Consider the following 25404-nt stretch of genomic DNA (forward strand, 5'->3'; position numbering starts at 1 on the left):
AAACAGGATGTTACAGGCCCTGATGTCCTGTTGGAAACTTACCCTGGCTATCAGATTGTCTATCTTATTCTCTAGATTTTGGACCTTAGTGAGCAAAATACTCGGTTGAGGAGGACTGTGAGCTCTTTTCCTGTTGGAAAGGTCTGTTGCGAATCTGTCGGGTTTCTTGATCCGCCACATCGTGTGGTTATTCAAGTGGCCATTGTTCATCACCGTGTTCCGAAGTATCTCAGATGGCCACGATGGGATGGAGGATAAAGTGTCCTGAAACAGCAGGTTAGTGTAGCGGTGTTCAATATCCAAAAGTGTTTCTTTGTCATAAATGATCAGTGGAAATGTTATGTGTTAAAAAGATAAAAAGTAAATAAAAGCACAATCTAAGTGGAGCGACCTGGGCGGCGAACGAGCTCAGAGGCACCATCATTTTTTTTATGTCCAGTTTTCTTGACTTCAGAGGAACATTTTTCAAAGGTATGATGTTCCTCAAATGTTCTTTTAACTTAATTTTGATTTAAAATAAAACTGTAGAAACATTGATTTGTAACATTTCAAAAGCATAAAAATGTTTCCTTAATGTTAGTACAATGTTATTTAAAGGTTAGTATGATGTTCTAGAAACTTTCTTTTTAATCATTCAAACACCTACTGTGAACAAACACTGAAAGAAAGAGAAATAAGAACACAAACCACAACCACACCCACAGCCTTAGATGAACTAAAGATAAAAGACATGAAATCTCTCAAGATCTGATTAAACAACTCCACAAACAGCATTACCAGCTTTACTTAGTATTACTAAGCAGATTGGCTTTATTTCTGTCACACATCTACAGCTGTTCTTATTAAGAATTAGCAGGTTTAGATGTTGACGTCTTATTGAAAATGTTTTGTTTGACGTCACAATAACGAAGATTAGTGTTTTAATTGGGTTCTTGACGAATTGCTGCTTTTACAGCAGTTGCAGATTTTTTTCAAAAACATTTTTGCACTGATAAAGCAGCTCAACATGTCTGTTTTAGTGACAGATTAGCATTTTAATTCAAAAAGCAAAACAACAAATAAGACCGTTGTCTAAGCTACTTTAAAGCAGTCATTTGCTTTATTAACACATTCTAAGTAGGATTTTTTTTTTTTTTTTTTTTACATTTATAAGTCAAGAGTCAAGAGCCCAACTAAATATCTCCATGATGGTGACTTTAAACTAAAGATTTTTAACAAGAGGTCAAAATATAAACCTCTTTTAATTCTCAATAAAAACTTATGTAGACGTCTAACAGAAATAAAGTAAATTTGGGTAGTAACTGATGCTGGTAATGCTGTTTGTGGAGCTGTTTAATCAGATCTTGAGAGATTTAAAGTCTTTAATATTCCGTTCAAGTCTATGGCTGAAGAAAGTTGTCGTTTTTTTTCTTATTATTTCTCTTTCTTTTAGTGCTTGTTCACAGCTGGTGTTTGAATGATTGAAGAAATCTTTCAGGAACATCTTACTAACCTTTAAATAACATTCTACTAACATTAAGGAAACTGAATATTTTTATGTTCTTGGAATGTTACAAATCAATGTTCCTAGAATGCTGAATTTTAAATCAAAATTAAGTTGACAGAACATTTGAGGAACATCATACATTTTAAAAATGTTCCTCTAACATCAAGGAAACTGGAAATTTTGTATGTTCCTAGAACCAACACTGAATATTTGGAGAATGTTCTTGGGTATACACCATTATCAGCATATGTTAGTTTCGTCTCTCATTATCTCATTATCTTTTTTTACTTTCACTTTCTCTGTATTGAATTGACTGACATTGACCAGTGTAAATGATAGGGCTGTCAATCGATTAAAATATTTAATTGCAATTAATTGCATGATTGTCAGAAGTTAACTCATTTTTATCTGTTCTAAATGTACCTTAAATTTGCAAGTGTTTAATGCACAAATCAACATGGGCATGGGCAAATATGGATGCTTTATGCAAATGTAAGTTTTTTTGTTAGTGAAACCATACTCGGCATAGAGCATGAAGACATGTTTAAAAAGTCATAGATGGTTTTCAAAGAACTTGTTCATGTCTTTTAGACAAATGAAAAAAGAATAAAGAAATAACAGGTTCCCATTACTTCTCTCTGCACTGAGCAATTTACTCACACAAACGTGTTTAAATGTTCGCAGGACAGGGCAGCTCACTTCTTTGGTTTAAACATAAGCTACAGGTTACTTAGAGATTTTGAAGAGTTGTTTGAGTGAATACCAAAGAGCTGTTAAATTAGCTCGATCTAATTATTTTTCTGAAATTATCTCTTAAGAACTGCCATAATCCTAGAGTGCTTTTTTCTACTGTAAACAATGTACTCCATCCTCCATAACATTTTTCATTGATAAGACTGCTGGAATCAGGACCCATATATCATCTGTTACTAATGATCTTATTGTACCCTATGCTCTTCCAAATCAATTGACTTGTTTTACACCTGTCTGCCTTCCACAGCTCAAAGAAATAGAGAACATGAAGCCCATTAGGTCTCCCTGTGATGTGCTTCTCTTTTATTTAAAGAGGTGGTTCATTCTATTGGTACATGCATTTTAACTATTATGAATAGTAGCTTGACATTTGGTGTTGTTCCACCAAGTTTTTATCCCGTTCAAAAATTGCCTTTCATTTCAAAGATACTGGAGAAGATTGTGTATGCACAGCTTTGGTTAAGAACAACATTTCAGATAGATTTCAGTCAAGGTTTAGTGCCGGCCATAGTACGAAATCAGCTCTTTTGAGGGTTACTAATGATATTCTGTGTGGCACTGATTCTGGAAATTGTGGTGTTCTGTTACTTTTAGATCTTACCGCAGCATTTGACACCGTTGAACATTTTCATTGATTGCCTTAGAGACCATGTTGGGATTCAGGGTTTAGCCTTAGAATGGTTTCCTTTCGTGTGTGTGGTTCCTCAAGGTTCAATCCTGGGACCGGTTTTGTTTTCCCTTTATATGCTCCCTCTAGGATAAATGATTGAAAAACATGGCATTCATTATCATTTGTATGCTGATGACTCACAAATGTATTTACCATAGAAATGCAAGGATCATTTATCCATTCAGTCTCTGTATGAATGTTTGGATAAGGTTAAGTGTTGGTTGGCTAATAATTTTCTTCAGCTGAATGAGAATAATCTGAGTTTATTTTAGTTGGTAAAAATAATTATTTATTTGCATGATGTCACTGACTGCCTGGGGTTACTTCCTGGGAAAAATCTTTCTAGAGTGAAAAACCTTGGTGTCATTTTTAGCTCGGAGCTCAAATTTTATCGACAAATTAATACTGTTGTAAAAATAGTTTTTTCCATCTTTGATCTATATCTAAGTTTAAGTCTATCCTTTCTATTGAGGACTTGGGAAAAGATGTGCATGCTTTTGTGTCATCTTGTTTGGTTTAATGTGATGCATTGTATCTGGGTGTGAGTCAGGCCTCTCTCTCCTGTCTGCAGCTTGTTCAGAATTCAGCGGCTAGGCTTTTAACAGGTACTAAGAAAAGAGAGCATATTACTCCTGTGCTTATTAAATTACACTGGCTTCCTGTACGATACAGGATTCATTACAAAATGCTATTATATGTTTTTAAAGCTTTGCATGGTTTAGCACCGGAGTATATTTCAGATTTAATCAGATTGCATCCAATAAGTCTTTGCGTTCAAATGATCAATTACGTCTGATGGTTCCTCGATCTCGTTTAAAATGCAAAGGTGATCGAGCCTTTTCTGTTGCTGCTCCAAGGCTTTGGAATGCCCTCCTCAGTCTGTAAAATCTTCTCCTACATTTATTGTATTTCAGAGTGCGCTCAAAACTAATTTGCTTTCATTCGCTTTAAAAAATTTTGTGTAGTTTGTTCTTTGTTGTTGTGGTATGTTTATAATGTTTTATCTTGATTTTATGCTTATTTTATCTTCCTGTACAGCCCTTTTTGGTTTTAAAGATGTCTATCAATGCAAGCAAGTGTAATTTGGTCAGTACTTGTCTTTTAAATATCTAGGGATTGTGCTGAAAGGTGCTCCATGCATTCTGTTTATTATTATTTACAAGCCTCCCAAATACTCTCCAGACTTTGTTGAAGAGTTCACAAAAATTGTACCAGTGATTTCTTCAGAGTTTGACTGTTTTGCTATTGCAGGGGATTTTAATATTCACAAAAATGCAGAAAACAAAACTACTAAAGAAATGATAATGATTCTAAACACATTTGACCTGATTCAGCATGTGCATGGACCCACACACAAAGGTGGACACACTCTGGATCTAATCATCAGTAGGGGTCTAAACATTTCATCCATTGTTATTAAGGACGTAGCACTATCTGATCACTTCTGTATTTTCTTTGATATATTGATCTCTGCTACCACTGAATCTAGATCTGTCTCTGTCAGAAGGAGATGCGTTAACAAGAACACAAGTGTACTATTTATGGAGGCTATATATTTAACACCAAGCATTTCTGCAGACTCGGTTGATATTCTTATTGATTCCTTCAACTCAAAAGATAAGAATGTTATTGATGATATTGCTCCAATAATAGTCAGTAAGAAAACAAACAGACAGAAATCAGTTTGGAGAAGATCAACAGCAGTTCAGACTATGAAAAGACTATGAATGCAGAAAAGCCAAGCAGATGTGGCAGAAGACGAAGGCATCTATAAAGACAGCCTTCATGCTTTTATTGTGAAGCTAGCCACAGCTGGACAGAATTTCTTCTCAACCCTGATAAACAGTAACTTAAACAACACTTACACTCTGGTCCCACTTTATATTAGATGGCCTTAACTACTATGTACTTACATAAAAAAATAAGTACCATGTACTTATTGTGTTCATATTGTATTGTAAAACACTTTTGCTGCTATTGAGGTGGGATAGGGGTAAGGTTAGGGAGAGAGTTCCAAAGTATGGGTCAACAGTGTAATTATAAATGTAATTACAGAATTTAAATACAGATGTAATTACATGTAGCTTCTTTTAAATATAAGTACAATGTAAAAACATGTATGTACACAATAAGTACATTGTACTAAATTATTAATTAAAATGTAAGTACATAGAAGTTAAGGCCACTTAATATAAAGTGGGTCCTATACTCTTTTTGCCACTGTTGAGAGACTAACTCAACAAGTCCGATTCCCAATGAAATGCTCTCAGACAGCAAATGCAAAGAGTTTGCATCCTTAGATCATCAATATCAGGAAGGCGATTAGCATATGCTCAAGTAATGCAGAGGTCAGACAGATTTGGCCACAATATCAAAAAGATGTATGTCTATTTTTGAAGCAATTGATAGCTAAATTTTGGAAGACATAGTGCAGCACCTAAAATCGCGGTGAATGCCTCACTTCTTTCTGGGACATTTCCAAACTCTCTGAAAACAGCAGTTGTTAAGCCCCTCCTGGAAAAGAGCAATCTTGATAACGACCATTTTGAGCAATTTTAGACCAATATCTAATCTTCCTTTTATATGCAAAATTATAGAAAAGGTCGTTTTTAAACAGCTGAACAAATACTTAAACTCAAATGGATACCTGGACAATTTTCAATCTGGTTTCCGACTGCATCACAGCACAGAGACAGTTCTCTTTAAGATAATAAATTATATTCACTTAAATTGTGACGGTAGTGCTAGATCTCAGTGCTGCGTTTGACACTGTCAATCATAACATACTACTAGAGAGACTAGAAAACTGGGTCTTTCTGGGATGGTACTCAAATGGTTCAGGTCATACTTAGAAGGGAGAGGTTAGTGGACGTCTTAAGTGGACGTCCATGACAGGTGGAGTCCCACAAGGCTCAATTCTTTCACCGCTCTTGTTTAGCCTGTATATGCTTCCACAAATCAAATAATGAGAAAGAACCAAATTGCCTACCACAGCTATGCTGATAATACCCAGATTTACCTACCCTTATCTCCAAATGACTACAGCCCCTTTGACTCCCTCTGTCAATTCATTGATGAAACTAATAGTTGGATGTGCCAGAACTTTCTTCAGTTAAACAAGGAAAAAACTGAAGTCATTGCATTTGGAAACAAAGAAGTTTTCAGGGTGAATGCATAGCTTGACTCTGGGGGTCAAACAACTAAAAATCAAGTCAGGATTCCTGGTGTGATCCTGGAGACAGACCTTAGTATCAGTAGTCATGTCAAAGCAGTAACTAAATCAGCATACTATCATTAAAAAAAAAAAAAAAAAAAAAAAAAGACGTTGCAAGAATTAGATATTTTGTTTCCAAAAGGCGGGAGTCTGCCTTTAGTTACTATGCTACCTGCATTTGGAATCAGCTTCCAGAAGAAACACTAGTGACATTTAAATCTAGACTTAAAAATCATTTGTTTAGCTGTGCATTTATTGAATGAGCACTGTGCAATGTCCGAACTGATTGCACTGTATTTTAACTTTTTTTATATATACAAATCATTTTCTGGTTTTAACTGTTTTTAAATTCATTTTAAATAAGTAAATTTTTAAATCCTTTGCAAAGTTTTAAAATTGCTTGTTATATTTTTGTTATTATTTTTCTTCATGATTATTTTACTTTCTTTTATGTAAAGCACTTTGAATTACCATTGTTTATGAAGTGTGCTATATAAATAAACTTGCCTTGCCTTGTCTTTCCTCGCATTGCCTTGATTTGGTCCAGAAACAGTATAAATTAGGCCTAAATGAACCTTAAATGATGTTGAAAATATGTCCACGGACAAATTTTGAACTAGTTTTTAACGCTGTAAGGAGGTTCTGTGAATGTCTAAATTGGACGTACAGAACACATAAAAAAGGACGTCATAAAAACTTTAATTCTGACTCCTTGGTGGACGCCTTTTCAACGTCTGCAAAGACATAAAAAGACGTCCACTGGACGCAAGTTTACTGGGTTGTAACACAAATAAAAGGTCTTTGGATTTCCACTTTAAGTATAAAATGGTTTAAGTTTGTGGTACCCTATTATATTAACAAACAAATCAGCCATACAATTCGTATAGGCCTATATTAAACATCTCTTCTTTTTTTTTACAAAACGAATATGACTGATAGGCTAAATAAGGTAAAACAAATGCTTAGTTTGTGGTACATTATTTAGTTATTTATTTTTATGAGAACACTGCAACAATAAATACAAACTTTATATAAATTCGTTATATAAAACGAAGAAATTAAACTTATCAACAAAAGTTGCGCTTTTGGATAGTGCCTCTTGTCACGTGACCAAATCCATAAAAAACAATAAACCATAATGTTCGGGGTCCGTAGCCTACATTTTTTTCGCACAAGTCCTGGGGTTGAATTGCAACGGCACAGATTTCTTCTTTTACTGTACACTGCATAGAGACCTCCTTTTTTGTTTTGCGGTGCTGCTCGTAACCCCGCCTCCAGACTGAAGCCTCTGAACTCCTCTGAATGGACTGTCAGTTCAGAGAGTGCTGAGGAGATGGGGATGCAGTGGCTCAATGCATTATTCTTCATCTGGATCCACTGTCATATGTGCAGGACAGAGTTTGAGCTGACTTTACTCCACACTAATGATGTTCACGCACGGGTGGAGGAGACCAACAACGACTCGGGCAAATGCACGCAACAGCCTTGTTTCGCTGGAGTCGCGCGGAGGTTTACGAAAATCAAAGAAGTTCGTAGCAAGGAGAAGAATGTGCTCTTACTGGACGCGGGCGATCAGTTTCAGGGGAGCGTCTGGTTTAACGTCTACAAAGGCGCAGAAGCGGCGCATTTCATGAATAGACTCGGATACGATGCGATGGTAAGAGTGATTATCGGGGTGATGGAGGATTGGGATCGAACAGCTTTGGATTTCTTAGGGACCGTTAATTTGGGAATGGAAGAGAACTCTTGACGCTTTCAAAATAAGTTAAAACCTTTTTAATTCAACAGAACGCGTTGTGTGTGTGAAAGGGCCCTTATAAAAACAGACCCCTGGAGCCTAGAGAGCAACAGTTGAGAAAGTTCCATTTCATGCAAATCAGTCGTGTTTCTGAGAAGTTTATTTTATTTGGGAAATTATTTTTATTTTTTTCACTTTGGTGCATTTTCACAACTAGGGTGGATTAGTGTAATTTGGGACCCCTAAGCTTCATTGCATTTGTCTCTTCTTTTACTACATTAAAGTGAACATGATTGGTGTTGAGTTCAAGCAGGGGTATCAAGTCACTGAAATCACTTGACTTTCTGGAAATTATGTTAGAAATGTGGCCAAGAAAATCAACAAACAGGAAGTACCTCTATGTAATGTTCACTGAAATGACATTGACATGGGATTTGGACTAAACTAATGTTAAGGGAATAAATCGGTTATAAATAAAACAATGTTCTAAAATGTTGATGTCGATGTCTTGAGGTGTGGTAACCGTAATATAAGCAAAATAATTGACTCCGGACCATTTAATTATTACAAAAATAATGCACACCCGAGGTGGTTTATTAATTGTTTTACTATTTTTAATTCAAAACAGTGTCCCAGATTTGAGCATGAGCTTTCCCACATTAGAAAATCCACAGATTCTTAAACGATTTGGCATAAGAAGCACTAATATATGTGCCATTTAATTACAATTTCTGAAAAAATGTCTTCTGATTTAGTTATGGAACATCTTAGGCGTTTCATAATGATATAACATTTTGATGCATCATTTTGGCTTCATATGAAAATATGATGCACAAATCAAAATGGCTAAAAGTGTCCCACATGACCCTAATCCACCATACAAATATCCAAACTGATCACACTTGTAACACCACTAGTCATTCTTTTAATACTGATCTCATACTTTCATTATATTACAACATATTTTCATCCACACAATCATGATTTCAAAACATTTCAGAACATTTGATTCAATCACTGAAACACAACATTCATGTCTTTTTATTTTATTTTATTTTTTGCAGAAATAATTTCAGTAATACTGGCAATAATTGTCATGTTAGAAAATACACTTACATCACCTAACTTGAATTCCAAACATTATGGATTTTATGTGAGTTAAAGCATTTCTCCAGTGTGTTATCAAAAGTTAGGCCACGGGGAAGTAGTGGCCTAGTGGCTAGAGAGTTTGACTCCTAACCTTAGGGTTGTGGGTTCCAATCTTGGGCTGGCAATATCACAACAGAGGTGCCCTTGAGCAAGTGTAATGTAGAATGCTGTATTTGATGCCACCTGTCTCCCTTCCTCTGATATTGTATATCTCTGATCAGTTCCTCTCACACAAAACAGTGCTGATCATCTAAGATAAATTGCTTATACTGTAAAAATTATTAATTATATTTGATAATCCATAAAGTGAAAGTCATTACATTTGCCAAGTATGGTGACCCATTCTCAGAATTTGTTGGTCTGCCTTTAACCCATCCAAGTGCACACACACACAGCAGTGAGAAGTGAACACACTATGAACACAGACCCGGAGCAGTGGGCAACTACAGATCCAGCGCCCAGGGAGCAGTTGGGGGTTCAGTGCCTTGCTCAAGGGCCCTTCAGCCACGGGTATTGAGGGTGGAGGAGAGCGCTGTTCATTCACGCCCACAACTCCTGCCAGCACCGAGACTTGAACCTGCGACCTTCGGGTTACAGGTCTAACTCTAACCGCTAGGCCACAACTGCCTCTTATTTTTTAAACTGCACACAAGTTCTTTAGAAACTGTATCTACAGATATATATATGGATGCAGTTAGATGAATTAATGGACAAATGTATTAAACTAAATGAGAATGAAAAGTTAGGAAAAGCAGTTACTGTGAATTAAACTTTTATATAGATGAAACACTTTTTTTTGTGTAGTGTAAAGGATCATTTGTGATTGTGTGTGTTGTACTAAGACAATAATCATCTGTACTAAGAGTTTTCCATCATTATGGGCACCGAAGGGATGCATTTCTCATGTTATCAATGTAGAGCAGAAGAGGACAGATGAGCCACTGGAGTCTTCAGTACAGTGGACAGAGTTCAGGTGGAGTGGGTCTCAAACTTGTGCAGCTTTAGCAGAATAGGTGTCTCCCAAATGTAGATTCCCCAATGGTACCTTATCACTCACTGTCAAAGAAAATGTAGAAATGTTTGGGTGAATTCTTCTGTTGTCCATTTAAAGTGGGTTAAAATAGCAAACTATTTGGTGATAGAATTTAGAAGTGCATGTGTGTGTTTATATTTAAAAGCATTTTATTTGTATAACACCACAAAAATAGTTCAAAGAAAATGTGTCATATTATACATTCATCTGATCTGATATCTGGTCTTATGGCCATTTGAGATATTTTATTATTATTACTACTACTTAAAAGTGGTCTTTGACTGCTTTAAGTAAAGTAGCATCAGAAAAATAGCAAGATATGAGACTCATAAAACATTATAACTGAGAAATATAATCCATTGTAAAAGAGGATGCAATGTTTTCATTGTGTTATAAATCATCATACTCTTAAAAATAACCACAAATAATTAAATATTATAATATATTAAAACCGTTCTTATGAATATTCATGAGATGATACAACATATTATAAGGTTTTTTTTATAATTCATTATGCATTCATTATAATTGCTTAAGAATACCTTTATAATGTATCATAATCATTATCATGGAAAGTATTACTGCCTTTAAATTGCATGATCTAATTTTTTTTTACAGTACAATATTTTTTGAAACTGTAGTAAAAACTTGCTATGTTTTTACAGTTCAGGTATACAGTCACTACATTTAGATTTAGACTGAGGAAAAAAATCTTCTCAATATTAAAAGGTTAATAATAAATATATTTAAATATTATAATAAAATATTATTTTCAAGTGAAATATGGCCTGCTAAAAAGAGTATTTATATAATAGACCCTTTAAAGAACACATTTTTAAGCTCATTAGTCTGGAAGCCAGGGATCATGATTTATGCAAGCCTCTATTTGTTCTTATGGCTGGTGACATTATTGGACTCGGCACCTTACGGACAACTCCTTCCATCAGAACACATACCTTTACCAAAACACAGTCCGAATGTTTGAATGTCTTTAAAACCAATTACTGGTGCATGCATGCAAATTGTACAAAAATGCAAACACTGATTTTGTGTTCACAACATCTGTCATTTTTTTACTGTGTAAAACATTGTTTGTGTGTGTAATTCTTTAGGCCTTGGGAAATCATGAATTTGACAACGGGGTGGATGGCCTCCTGAAACCTTTCCTTCAGAATGTGAACTGCACTGTTCTTAGCGCAAATATTAAAGCCGATCAAACGATTGCTCCTCAGTTTGGCATCCACTGTTTCCCATTTAAGATCTTCACTGTTAACTCAGAGAAAGTAGGTGTTGTTGGCTACACATCTGTGGAGACCCCTGCTTTGTCTCTACCAGGTAAGATACTCTATTGCACTCTTTAGCCAGGCTAGGCTTACACATAATGTTACAAATCACACTAATTTTCCCATGCTTTAAGAAGGAGAAAAGCATGTTTTTAAAAACCAGCATTTAGACTGTTTGCTATTAAGTTTATAGCCTACTGTAGGTCAGCACTAAAAATCGCTTGCAGTAGTAGTATATTTTTTACATATGTGTTAAACCTGCATTATGTCCTGACAGTAGAATATGAGACAGATAATCTGTGAAAAAATCAAGCTCCTCTGGCTCCTCCCAGTGTCCTATTGCCATTTGCAGAAATTCATCCGCTCCTGGTAAGAAACAACCAATCAGAGCTGCGGTCCGTAACTTTGTTTGTGTTCAAAATGTACAAAATTGTATATAATAAGCGAGTACACCATGAATCTATTTTCCAAACCGTGTTTTTAGTTTGTCCTGAATCACTAGGGTGCACCTATAATAAGTGTTTATATTCGGACTATTTTAGATTGCTTCGGGGGTACCGCGGCGGAGTAACCCAGTACCTTTGTGATTCTTCATAGACATAAACAGAGAGAAGTAGTTCCGGCTACGATGTTCTCCCGCAAGACACAAGCAGTTCTGTTTATTAACCGCTAGAGCGTCAAAAGTTACCTACCACAGCTTTACGTATACTTAACTTATACTTACAAAAAATCTAAAAATATTTGAGCTATACTCCTAGAATACGTGTTTTCATTATTATACGGTAGAGGGCGCTAGTAAACATCTACTGCACAGAATTTCCTAAAAATTAAACAAATGAAGAAGAATAAAAAAACACCAGATACTAACACATGTAACACAATCATCTGAGATGAAACAGCATAAAAACTAACATTCTGGAATAAAATGACAGATGAAGAGGTAATAATTACAGTCGAGCTTTAGGGTGTTGATCGACTCCATCTACGTTCTGATTATCATTCTGAATCCAATTCAGTCTTTTTTCAGCTTTTTGTTCAAAATGTTATTTCTTATTTTTTTTATGAAACTTACCCATATTAAAGTGTTTGAAAAAGAATGCATGAAGCTAGAATAAAATGTTTTTGTTTTCAAGCAGATACCTGTTCTTTCTTTGGATGTATTCTATGTTCAGATATTCATACAACAAAACATATACACATTAAAACCTGAATAGGGACGTAGTAGTATACTTAAAGTATGATGTACAGTTCACTTAAAGAAAGCTTTTACTTGTGTTTACTTGCAGTATTAGACTACTAAAATAGTAGTTTACTGAGACTCTTAATTAGAGGTATACTGATAGTTTACTAAGTTAACTTTTAGTATAATTGCAGTACACACTACAGACATAGGGTAAACTAGTTGTGTCCTGAAAGTAGTTGTGTAGTTGTGTGCTTAAAAGTATACTTTTATACAGTATACTAGAAAGTGTGCCAATTAAGTCCCAAGGAGTATTGAACACACAAGTATACTACTAGAGCACTGATATTTGTTTACTTGCTACATGAAGTATACTTAAAAATATACATGAACTTTACTTACGTATACTTAATAAAACAAACTTGAAGTATACTACTTTTTTGTAAGGGTATGGAGACAGGTCATTGTTCAGATTAAGCTAGATAAGTGCTGAGTCAGTTCAAATTAATAACAGTGTGAATGTCATCAAGTTTTGAAGTGAGTCCAGCTGCAAGCATTTCTACAAACAATGTTGTTATTCATTTTGAAGTTCAAGTTTAGACTGAAATGGTATTGAAACACAGTTTAGATCTCACCACAATTTTTGAAAAAAGCGAGAACACCTAGGTGTGGTAAACTTGAGGTTTATTGAGAGGGGTGACAAACAACAGAGAGGAAAGACAACACGACAATGGCTTCTTTTCCAGTCAGTTTTATTTCACTTTCAGAGTTCAAAGCTTTCCACAAATGCATACTGCAGTTCACTACTTCACGTGACAAACGGAAGTGAAACACTACTATGCTGCCTATTTCTCGGAGAAATACACTGACAAACAGGAAAATCTAGTTTTTGCAGAACAGTATGTCATATCGAATGAACTTACATAGATCCTGGAATCAGTCAAGATCGGATTCAACTGACTGAGAGTGATTGACTTGCCTGGTGGCACAATTAAACAGATTAGCATCAAATATACAGTTTTAATTTCTCTTATGAGTAATCTGATGGTGTTTTTCCATATGTATATGGTTTTACAGGCCCCCATCTCCGGTTTGAGGATGAGGTTACTGCTTTACAGCATCAAGTGGACAAGCTCAATACTTTGGGTGTTAATAAGATCATCGCTCTTGGACATTCTGGGTTCACGGTGGACCAAATGATTGCAAAGAAAGTTCGAGGAGTGGATGTTGTGATTGGAGGGCACACCAATACATTCCTGTACACAGGTACGTATCATACAATTGCCCGTGAGGTTATATTTATTATTATTATTGTGCCAGTTTACAATTAAATGATGATTTAATCAAATTCATTACAGTTTTTATTCATTAGTTCATCCCCATATATCCCCAACCAACCCACAATAGAAATTCTCACTCCAAATTTGCAGTGTTTAGCAAGATTTCCAGTGTGCTCTTTTTTTTTTTCATACTGAGAAAAAATCACAAGAATGCAAAATGAAAGTGATCCATTTGACTCATGTTCTACTTTCCAACCTTCTGAATCATAAAATCAAAGGATTTCACAAGACTTGACAAACTGTAAAGACAACTATAAGTCATTCAGTGATAACTGGCAGCTATCGTATGTAGGTCACACAAAACCGCAACTAGTTTACATCTAACACACACTAGGATGGTGACACTCAACAACAACATATTTAAGGACAGAAATGGGGTGTACAGCACATGACACAAATTCAAAATAAGAAAGGTAAAAATTGATAGCCTGAATGCACTGTAAGTCACTTTGGATAAAAGCGTCTGCTAAATGCATACATTTAATTTTAATTAAAAAAATAATTTCAAAAGAGGAATCAAATTTTATTCAAGCTTCTGTCAGAGATTTCAGACCACATTCACGCAGTGCTGGAGGAACCACATCCTCCTCCATTACCTATTGATGTGAACTTGCAACTGAATTGTGTTTTTAATTGTGTGGTTAACTGGGGAGCTGCATAAAATAAGAACATATTGTTTCATAGAGGCTAAACTAAGGCTAAATAAACTTTAATTAAAGTAATTTTTTACTCAAATAACAAAAAAGCACAATAAGGTGAAGAACAGAGGTCCACCCTGGCCCACAAGATGGAGGATAATTTGTGAATAATTTTATTTATTAAAGATGATGTGTATGGGACCGTCTGTTCTCAATACTTTTCCAAACAAAGTGACACTTGAACAAAAACTTTTAATTTCCACTTTTTTAATTAGGGCTGTGGTCTGTTGGATCTGCACAGAAATACATTAAAGTAGTCATATGGTGTTGCTAAAAAGAACATTGTTTTGTGTATTTGATGTAGTGCAACGTGTTAATGTGGTTTAAGGTTAAAAAAAAACATTATTTTCCACATAATGTACATTATTGTTTCTCCTCCATGCCCCGCCTTTCTGAAATGCAACGATTTTTTACAAAGCTCGTCGTTCTGAGCAAACAAGGTGTGCTTTGATTGGCCAGCTATCCAGTGCATTGTGATTGGCCGAATGCCTCAAGCGTGTGAACAGAGATGATATGCCCCTTAACACAATGTGATGCCGTGTGTCCCAGCGCGACGAGACAAAACCAATTAAACCCATTACAAACGACACATTTGTTACATCCATAATTACTGATTATGTATTATACTGTCTTTTTACGCAATGTTTTGCATATCACACCATGTAAACATAAAACCATGTCTGCATTTGTGATCGGAGAAATCAAAACAAAGTAGTATTTTCGCTTTCGCAACGAAACAAACAGCATCTCCACAACAAAGCGCTGGCGGCAACAGCAACTATAAAGTTTCACCTTCTTTCTTTGCGTGAACATTTGGGCAGTGTTACGCAAATCTTCCCACACAGTGAGGTAGACATGTGAGGGCGTGTTTAAACGAGGCATTTTGGGGGGCTTGGTCAAGTCTTACATTTGATAAAGAATGTTTTTTACAACTTTAGGGATCTCATGTATTCACGAACAGCTTGCAACACTGCAAAGAGAAAGGAAAACTTGAAATTGCATCATATGACCTCTTTAAAGTGGTGTACGCACAGTTTAATTTACCCAAAGACTGTTTACTTTCCACCACAAATAAAGTAATTGCCATACACCTTGTGAAAGCCACAGCCATGACCTCACAGCCAGTTTAAGAGCGGTAACCTCATGCACTTATAGTTTATGCTGTTTTTCTTTAGGATTAGTTTATATACATTTTTCATACACATTTGTTGCAAACATTTTAGTTAAAAACAACTCACAGGACACGTAGTTCATTTCACATACATTGTACTTTATTTATTTGACCATACAGAAGTATATTTTTGGGAGCGTGCACCATTAGTTACTTTTAGATTGTCATTCTGTTTGTATAATTATTTGTTTCCGAGCTTACCAGTGTTGGATTCCACACCCGGGAGAAGGGGTGGCGTTTGGAGCAGTTTTATAGGAGAGGTGGTCTAATTGGACACTACCATTGTTTGTTATGTCCGGGGGGGATAGCTCATCCTCTCAGATATTTTGGGGTTTGGATTTATGTTATATTGAGTACTTTTGTTGAGTTAAGGTTAAGTAAAAGTATATTCCTTTTTGGAACGAGTTTTAGGTAGATTTTGCTGTTATTTGTAGCTTGTGTAGTAGTGTTGTTGTTAGTCTTCCTGTGTGTTAAAAATGGTCTGATCAGCTAATATAGAAGTCTCCGTTGTTTCTTTTGTAAGAGGTCAGTTGTATTTTTTGTTTAGAGCTTTAGTTACTGTTTGTTTATTTGACTTTTTTATTTTGTTGTCATGATTATTTTGGGAAATATAAAATCCTTATTTTTCATCTTCCCTTGCGACTCCTCTTGCTTAACCGCTTGGTCCCAGACACACCTCTATTCGGTTTGATGAAAAGATGAAACGATATTTTGTGTTTTATTTTGATAAAAACCACTAACAGCTTAGACGTGTTTTTTTTGTTTGTTTTTCAGAAACTGTGGTCAGGCTGACAAGTACTGCTCATTAGCGCTTACTCACCTCTGACACAGCCTTCCTGTTTTCTAGGCAAGCATGAACAAACCAATAACCACAGTTATTAAACATGGGTGTTCACTTTAGCCTCTGGGCATTGATTATGTCTCGACTTGCTAGGAAGAAGTGTGTTCTTATCTTGTGCTATTAAGTTGTCAGATTTATGATTTTCACCTGGCAGATTCAATGGAGGGGAAATGAATAAACTTACATTGGTAAATGGACTGCATTTATATAGGCCAAATCTACACAGCTGTGTATAATAGACTTGGGAGGTGGAGACTTTAAACTTTTATTTCTACTGTGTAAGAATTCTCCTCTTTCATGACTTTTAACAAAATCCACAATTCAGTCTATAAACCTACAGTCTATTTGAAAATGGACTTTATAAGAAGAGTATTAGTTAGCATTTTTTGACACAACTAATGCTGATTATTATTTGAATACAGAACTGTCCAAAAGTAGTTGTTACAAATATTACTTACTATAGTTATAACAGTAAATTATGCCTAATCACAAACAACTAACCCTAAACCAAATGCTAGGCCTTTAGGAAGTACACATTACTTCTATGTGTAACATCACTGTGACACTGAGGCTCATAATTACTAAAGCTGCAATACATGGATTATAGACATTATTTTTGGCAAAGTTTAATTTGTGAAATTGTTTTTGAAAACATCCTCTCTTAGCCAAAAAGGCCACGGTAGTTTGTAGTTTGGTTGTTCCGAGCATCTTGGAGGAGACTGGCTGGATGTTGGTGAACTCAGATCTCTGTGTTGCTGGACTCCTTACCAAACCTCTCTGGATTATTGCAGTAGTGTGCTGTTCATAGACATTCCTTTTACTAATAAAGCACACTGTATTAATTACTACTAAAACAAAAGTTTTTAGGAAGCATTTAATGTGCTTTGCACAGAATTATTACTGTATAGAAATATTTCCCCTCCACTCATTTATTTTGTGTGTTGATTTCTGCAGGAACTCCACCATCAACAGAAGTTCCCGCAGGACCTTATCCATTCATGGTCCAATCAGATGATGGGCGCCACGTTCCTGTTGTCCAGGCCTATGCCTTTGGAAAGTATCTGGGATTCCTAAAAGTGACTTTTGATTCAAATGGAAATGTAGTGAAATCTTCAGGCAATCCAATTCTTCTGGATAGCTCGACAGCACCAAGTAAGAAAACTTTAAACCTGGAAACAGATTAGAGAATTTAAAGCACATGGCAAGTTAATAAAGCTGATAGGACAACAGGCTTCCCATCTTCACTATAGAGAAACAGATAATGAACTCTGCAATGATGATTTCTTTTTTTAAACTGTGTGTGTTGTGTTGTGGCAAGGTTGTGATTTTAGTTAGTCGACATATACATTTCAGATAGATCATTATATACTTAATCAGTGACTGTAAGTCGTCACCTTTATTTCTATAGTGCTTTATACAGTACAGATCATGTCATAGCAGCTCCACAGAAACAAAGGAAAATAACAATCGATTATGGAAACTCATCTATGGACACAATTCAGATTCTGGTGTAAAGCAGCTCTTTGCCCTCGTTAACACTACCAGTTAAATGTGACCCAATTCAGATTTTTGTTCATATGTGACACAGATTGAGTCTGTTGAAAGTGTAAACAGGAAAAAAAAATGCATTCGGACATGTAAACAGGCAGGTCGGACTTTCTGAGTCATGGTTCTGTACGCAATTAAAACTGTGACTTTTTATGACTGGGAGGAGTTTGGTGAGGACATGGAGAAAGACTATTGGTTGGCCTCGAAGAGATTCTGGCAAACCATATGGCGCCTCAGGAAGGGGAAGCAGTGCCCTGTTTACAGTGGAGGTGGGCAACTGTAGGCCTCAACTGGGGATACGGTTGGACAATGGAAGGAATACTTTGAGGATCTACTCAACCCCACCGACATGCCTTCCGTGGAGGAAGCAGAGGCTGAGGGCTCAGAGATGGACTTCACCCAAGCTGAAGTCACCGAGGTAGTTAAGAAGCTTTTTTTGGTGGCAAGGCACCAGGGGTGGATGAGATCAACCCTGAGTAACTCAAGTCCCTGGATGTTGTGGGGCTGTCTTGGCTGACACATCTCTGCAGTATCGCGTGGCGGTCTGGGACAGTGCCTCTTCAATGGCAGACCGGGGTGGTGGTCCCTCTTTTCAAGAAGGGGGATCGGAGGGTGTGTTCCAACTACTGGGGTATCACACTCCTCAGCCTTCCTGGGAAACTGTATTGTGTGATTATTAATATATTCATTAATAATAAGAAAAGACAGAGGACTTCACTCTATCGACTTCAAACGGGTGTGGCTCAGTAATTTTTTGTCAGATTTCAACAAATCACAAATCAATTTGAAGGTCTTTTAATGGAGATTAAATTTTTTTTTGCTCATTGTGACTCATTTTGTCAGTGCAGGTCACATTATTCTCATGAGGAAGCGTGTTGAGCTGGTAAATGACAACATTCAGATGTTATGGCAAGTGTAATTTGACATATGATTCCGATATGGGTCACAATTGAAAGAATGTGTAAACAGACAGCCCAAATAATCAGATATAGCAACAAATCAGAATTGGGCATCAAGACCTGCAGTGTAAACGAGGCCTTACAAGCAACAGTGTCACCATTCAGCTCAGTTCAGTGCTGGTTCAGTTCAGATAGGATTTATCATGCGGCCATATTTCAATTATGATATTTCTGCTACTCTCAATTTATTAATCTGAAATATTTGCCAGCTGGTTATTTTTCCTTAAAGGGGTCATATGATGCGATTAAATTTTTTCCTTTCTCTTTGGAGTGTTACAAGATCTTGGTGCATGAAAAAGATCTGTAAAGTTCCAAAGATTAAAGTTTCAAATCCAAAGAGATAACCACACCCTCCTAAAATGTCTCTTTTAAACACGCCCCCACGTCTACATCACGATGTGGGAAGATTTGCATAATGCTGCCCAAATGTTCATGCAAAGAAAAAAGGCGTGAACTAGAAAAACTTTTAATCTCATTGTTGCCCCTGCAGTCATGTTATGGAGATGCTGTTTGTTTAGTTGTGAAAGCGAAACTACTTTGTTTAGTCTTCCAAAAGAGGACACAACTAGAAATCAGTGGTTAAGCTGTATTTACAACAACGTTCCAGAACAGGTCAACCAAAATATTCAGATGTGTCCTGCGCATTTTACCTGAACTAGTAGCCTACAATGCCGGTGTCTGTTTCTATAAAGTGGGGTAGTTCCAACTTTGCAAGGACAGTGAGGCGCTTCTGACTCACAGTCTGTGAGTATGTTTTCATATTAAAGGATTTGCCACTGATGATTCAATTGCGAGTTTTGAGAAGTGTAGAGCAGCACTCGTTTATCGTTTCTCAGATCACAAATGCAGACATGGTTCTATGTTTACGTGGCACGTAAAAACACTGTATAAGTCATTATAATCAATAATTATGTCCCCACTGGATGCAACAAATGCCTCGTTTGTAATGGACTTTATTGTCTCTATTTGTACCAGGAGATGGCATCACCATGTTAAGGGGCATAACATTTCTGTCACATGCTTGAGGAATTCAGCCAATCACAAAGCACTGGACAGCTGGCCAATCAGAGCACACCTGAGCTTTTCAGAACGATGAGCTATGTAAAATATAAAAAAATTGATGCATTTCAGAAAGGTGGAGCATAGAGGAGCACAATAATGTACATTATGTGGAAAATAATGTTTTTTGAACCTTAAACCACAAGCGCATTACATTTTACACCAAATTACACATAATAATGTTCTTTATATCAACATTATATGGCCCCTTTAAATGAGCTTTTATCTTGAATCAATACATTTTTTGCCCAGTGGTTTATTTAAACTTCCAACCTGGCTATCATTCTCTCTACATTACCACTGAGATGAAAACATTGGCAAACATTGAAAGTTTGTAGTATAGCGATCTCTAATGAGAAATTCTGCTCAAATTAAAGCAAATTCTCGTCTTTTCCTGGATTTTTCCAGATTTGCTTGAAGTTTGTAATGTCAATCTTGATTGAAGACATTTTCAAAATCCTTATGTAGAGCATGGACAGGAAAATACTTTTGCACCCATTGGACATGAATATACTACTACGAATATAGTGTTCCTGTGGTTCAGTGGTAGAGCATTGTGTTAACAGCACAAAAGGTTGTGGGTTCGATTCCCAGAGAACGTGTCGAAAACAGTTAAAGTGAATGCACTGTAAGTCACTTTGGATAAAAGTATCTGCAAATGCATAAAAACTAATAAAAATATTTAGGTCCAAGTTAAAGACTGTTGAATCAAAGATTTCAGGAGTACTAGAAACTTCCAGGCTGGTGTGTTGGAGCAGGTTGGATGTTGGCCCTATAGGAGCTAGACTAGACAACCCTGTACAACACTGTATCTTTCAGATGTGATTTGTTTCTGCTGAAAATTGCCCTATTGAAATGCCAGAATGTTTTGATGTGTCAACCTGTGACCTGACTTTGTCTAGACCCAGGCATTCAGGCTGAAGTGGACGCTTGGATGAAGAATCTGGCCAATTACTCTTCTGAGATTGTCGGAGAGACTCTAGTCTATCTCAATGGAACTTTTGAGGAATGCCGATTTCGAGAATGTAATTTGGGAAATTTAATCTGCGATGCCATGGTGAGTAAATTAGTTTCCATATTGTTTTTCATAGACAAGAAGACTACTCTAGACAGGACTAAGGCTACGTCCACACGAAGCCAGAGATTTCCCTATTCTATCTTTTTTTTTCCCCTCGTCTCAAGAAATATCTGTTTCCACACGAAACCACAAAACCGACACAAAACAATGTAGTATACAGTATTGTTCAAAATAATAGCAGTACAATGTGACTAACCAGAATAATCAAGGTTTTTCGTACATTTTTTTATTGCTACGTGGCAAACAAGTTACCAGTTGGTTCAGTAGATTCTCAGAAAACAAATGAGACCCAGCATTCATGATATGCACGCTCTTAAGGCTGTGCAATTGGGCAATTAGTTGAATTAGTTGAAAGGGGTGTGTTAAAAAAAATAGCAGTGTGGCATTCAATCACTGAGGTCATCAATTTTGTGAAGAAACAGGTGTGAATCAGGTGGCCCCTATTTAAGGATGAAGCCAACACTTGTTGAACATGCATTTGAAAGCTGAGGAAAATGGGTCGTTCAAGACATTGTTCAGAAGAACAGCGTACTTTGATTAAAAAGTTGATTAGAGAGGGGAAAACCTATAAAGAGGTGCAAAAAATGATAGGCTGTTCAGCTAAAATGATCTCCAATGCCTTAAAATGGAGAGCAAAACCAGAGAGACGTGGAAGAAAACGGAAGACAACCATCAAAATGGATAGAAGAATAACCAGAATGGCAAAGGCTCAACCAATGATCACCTCCAGGATGATCAAAGACAGTCTGGAGTTACCTGTAAGTACTGTGACAGTTAGAAGACGTCTGTGTGAAGCTAATCTATTTTCAAGAATCCCCCGCAAAGTCCCTCTGTTAAAAAAAAGGCATGTGCAGAAGAGGTTACAATTTGCCAAAGAACACATCAACTGGCCTAAAGAGAAATGGAGGAACATTTTGTGGACTGATGAGAGTAAAATTGTTCTTTTTGGGTCCAAGGGCCACAGGCAGTTTGTGAGACGACCCCCAAACTCTGAATTCAAGCCACAGTACACAGTGAAGACAGTGAAGCATGGAGGTGCAAGCATCATGATATGGGCATGTTTCTCCTACTATGGTGTTGGGCCTATTTATCGCATACCAGGGATCATGGATCAGTTTGCATATGTTAAAATACTTGAAGAGGTCATGTTGCCCTATGCTGAAGAGGACATGCCCTTGAAATGGTTGTTTCAACAAGACAATGACCCAAAACACACTAGTAAACGGGCAAAGTCTTGGTTCCAAACCAACAAAATTAATGTTATGGAGTGGCCAGCCCAATCTCCAGACCTTAATCCAATTGAGAACTTGTGGGGTGATATCAAAAATGCTGTTTCTGAAGCAAAACCAAGAAATGTGAATGAATTGTGGAATGTTGTTAAAGAATCATGGAGTGGAATAACAGCTGAGAGGTGCCACAAGTTGGTTGACTCCATGCCACACAGATGTCAAGCAGTTTTAAAAAACTGTGGTCATACAACTAAATATTAGTTTAGTGATTCACAGGATTGCTAAATCCCAGAAAAAAAAAAATGTTTGTACAAAATAGTTTTGAGTTTGTACATTCAAAGGTAGACACTGCTATTTTTTTGAACACACCCCTTTCAACTAATTGCCCAATTGCACAGCCTTAAGAGCGTGCATATCATGAATGCTGGGTCTTGTTTGTTTTCTGACAATCTACTGAACCTACTGGTAACTTGTTTGCCACGTAGCAATAAAAAATATACTAAAAACCTTGATTATTCTGGTTAGTCACATTGTACTGCTATTATTTTGAACATTACTGTACATGCCAGACCAGCATGTGGCTACAGAGATACACTAAAAACAGAGAAGAACTTGGACTATGATCGTAAACCTTACACCCAGTATACAAACGAACATGTAACAATACATTTATTAATCAGTGTTAATGTTCATTAATAAAAAGACAATAGTTTAGTGTTTGTTCATGTTTTTGTTGCTGTAACGTGATGTAGCGGTGTCTGACTAGGGACGAGACGTGGGCTGATGACGTCATCGTTTCAGAAAATATACAGATTCGCTGTCCACACGAAAATGCTTGGGTGGTGTTTTAAAATTTATCCACTCTGGAACCCAGTTTAAAAAATATATTGGTTTCACTATTCACGATACAAAATGTATGCATATACAGCGAAATACCCTACTGCATGTACTCTGTAGAACATGATTTATATATATATATATATATATATAAATATATATATATATATATATATATAAATATATATATATATATATATAAATATTGTACAAAATTTTTAACCTTAATGGCTACAAATGCATTCAGTCACAAAGCATATGGTAATCTTAGGCCCCGTTTACACCTGATATTATCATAAATGTAGGGTAATCTGAGAGAAATCTAGGTGTAAACTAATTCCAGAGTGTTTTTGTAATCACCCAAGCACATTTAGAGGCAAGTCAATGCATCACATTTGTTGGACCATCCACTGATCTCATCAATCAACCATTGCTGGTTACAAGCAGCTTTAAAATAAAATAGCCATTACATAAAAATGTTTCAAAGAAATATCCAGATCATGTTTCACTTCATGCATCATGTGTTAACATCTGTCTTGTCTTGACTTGTAATTGGTTTACAAGATACAGATACCAGGTGCAAACAAACAATCTTTTTCCGCTTGTATTTCAGATCCAAAATAATATTAAATATCCTGATGAAATCCAGTGGAACCATGTCAGCTCTTGTATTGTGAACGGTGGATCCATCCGATCGCCTATTGATGAGCGAAACAGAAATGGTACAGCTCTATCCTGCTTTCATTTACACCAGAGCAGGGGAAACTGATTCACTTTTGCTTCCTAACTGGACAGATTCAATATCCCTATAGTTTAACGGACTTGGTGTAACCCTTATTTTTTTTTTAGCAGTGTATATAATTATATTTTCTTTCAAAATCTTAAACAAAACTCGAGTGCATATTAGAAATAATACTGAAAGAGTCGTAATGCATGTTTCGATTGAAGGCTCCATCACGATGGAGGACCTGATTGCGGTGTTGCCCTTTGGAGGAACATTTGACCTGGTCCAAATGAGTGGCTCTACACTGCTTGAGGCCTTTGAGCACTCAGTTCGCAGATACGGAGGAAACACTGGGGAATTTCTGCAGGTGGCAGGTGCGTTTATCCCTTCAATCGGAGTACTGGAATCCCATGGACAAATGTTATGAATTTACAGCATTCTAAAACTAGTCTCTATGTCCCTACTAGTATTCATTTAATCCAGTTAAAATGCCTTTGCAGGGTTTCAGGTGGTGTATGATTTATCAAAAACACCTGGAAACCGTGTTAAAAGTGTGAATGTGCTCTGCACTGAGTGTCGAGTGCCCCGTTATGAACCACTCAACCCAAAGAAGGTGTATAAAGTGGTGCTGCCCTCTTACCTCGTGGGTGGAGGAGATGGATACTCCATGATCAAAGAACAGAAACTCAAACATGACAGCGGTAAGTTATCATATAACTGCACATTTCATCATACACATAGTATTACATTATAACACGTTTTATATTTCATAGGCAACATGGATATAACAGTTGTTGCCAACTACATAAAAGAGAGAAAGAGAGTTCATCCGGCTGTGGAAGGACGGATTCGGTTTTCCAGCTCTTGTATTGGACATCGAGGATATTTGTCCACTATTCTGCTGGTGTGGGTAATCTGGGTCATGCTTGTTTAGTCGTTTTTATTGTACTTGTGAAAAAAGCATGTAACCATTTATGTTTAATTGTACTGTCAGAGGGGGAAAGAAGAAACCTTTGACCCAAAGATCAGTTTCTGTCATCGAAGCAAAGACATAAGCACTGTGATGTAGTACGGATCAAAGGTCATGTTCTATAGGGATCTTCTATACAGGCATTTTCTATTCCTCTTTACACTTTAAGTTTATAGCACTTTTCTTTACTCAAAATATATTTTTGTATTTACCCTCAATTATGACCTGTGCATCTTTTCCTGAGATTTTTCATCTTTAATTTGTCATGGTTCTTGATTATGATTCATTAAACATCACACCTTGTGATGATTTTAGATTTAAGACTTTAGTTTGTCTGTCAAGAAATCTCAATCCCTTTTTCCAAAGGTAGCTATTCATATTTTTATAAAGCATGTATTTTATATAGAATTTTTTTTTTTGTAAATCATTTACTGTGATATACAT

The 25404-nt window shown here is 36.4% G+C and overlaps 2 protein-coding genes across 3 annotated transcripts in view; one reads left to right on the plus strand and one right to left on the minus strand.

The window, feature by feature from the left end:
- The first annotated feature begins 7412 nt into the window (after window positions 1-7412).
- LOC127938314 (snake venom 5'-nucleotidase) lies at window positions 7413-25274 on the plus strand. Its single transcript, XM_052534845.1, has 9 exons — window positions 7413-7780; window positions 11156-11378; window positions 13584-13772; window positions 17511-17708; window positions 21025-21179; window positions 23880-23988; window positions 24215-24364; window positions 24491-24691; window positions 24764-25274. The coding sequence occupies exons 1-9, from the start codon at window positions 7457-7459 to the stop codon at window positions 24922-24924; spliced, it is 1710 nt and encodes a 569-aa protein (XP_052390805.1). The 5' UTR covers window positions 7413-7456; the 3' UTR covers window positions 24925-25274.
- The window catches only part of LOC127938311 (sorting nexin-14), a 51603-nt gene continuing 41992 nt past the window's right edge, over window positions 15794-25404 (minus strand). For both annotated transcript variants that reach the window (XM_052534841.1, XM_052534843.1), the window contains one exon: window positions 15794-17725. In XM_052534841.1, coding sequence (XP_052390801.1) covers window positions 17720-17725 — 6 coding nt within the window. In that variant the 3' untranslated portion in view covers window positions 15794-17719. The remainder of the gene's footprint in view (window positions 17726-25404) is intronic.

This window comes from Carassius gibelio, chromosome A20 (assembly GCF_023724105.1).
Source record: "Carassius gibelio isolate Cgi1373 ecotype wild population from Czech Republic chromosome A20, carGib1.2-hapl.c, whole genome shotgun sequence".
Classification (NCBI taxonomy): domain Eukaryota; kingdom Metazoa; phylum Chordata; class Actinopteri; order Cypriniformes; family Cyprinidae; genus Carassius; species Carassius gibelio.

What these genes read in the sequence shown, in the direction of transcription:
- LOC127938314 (XM_052534845.1), top strand. Translation starts at nt 7,457, where the DNA reads ATGGGGATGCAGTGGCTCAATGCATTATTCTTCATCTGGATCCACTGT. An exon ending in CAATACATTCCTGTACACAG is followed by an intron (nt 13,773 to 17,510) that starts GTACGTATCATA and finishes TGATTTCTGCAG; the next exon opens with GAACTCCACCATCAACAGAA. An exon ending in GAAACTCAAACATGACAGCG is followed by an intron (nt 24,692 to 24,763) that starts GTAAGTTATCAT and finishes TATATTTCATAG; the next exon opens with GCAACATGGATATAACAGTT.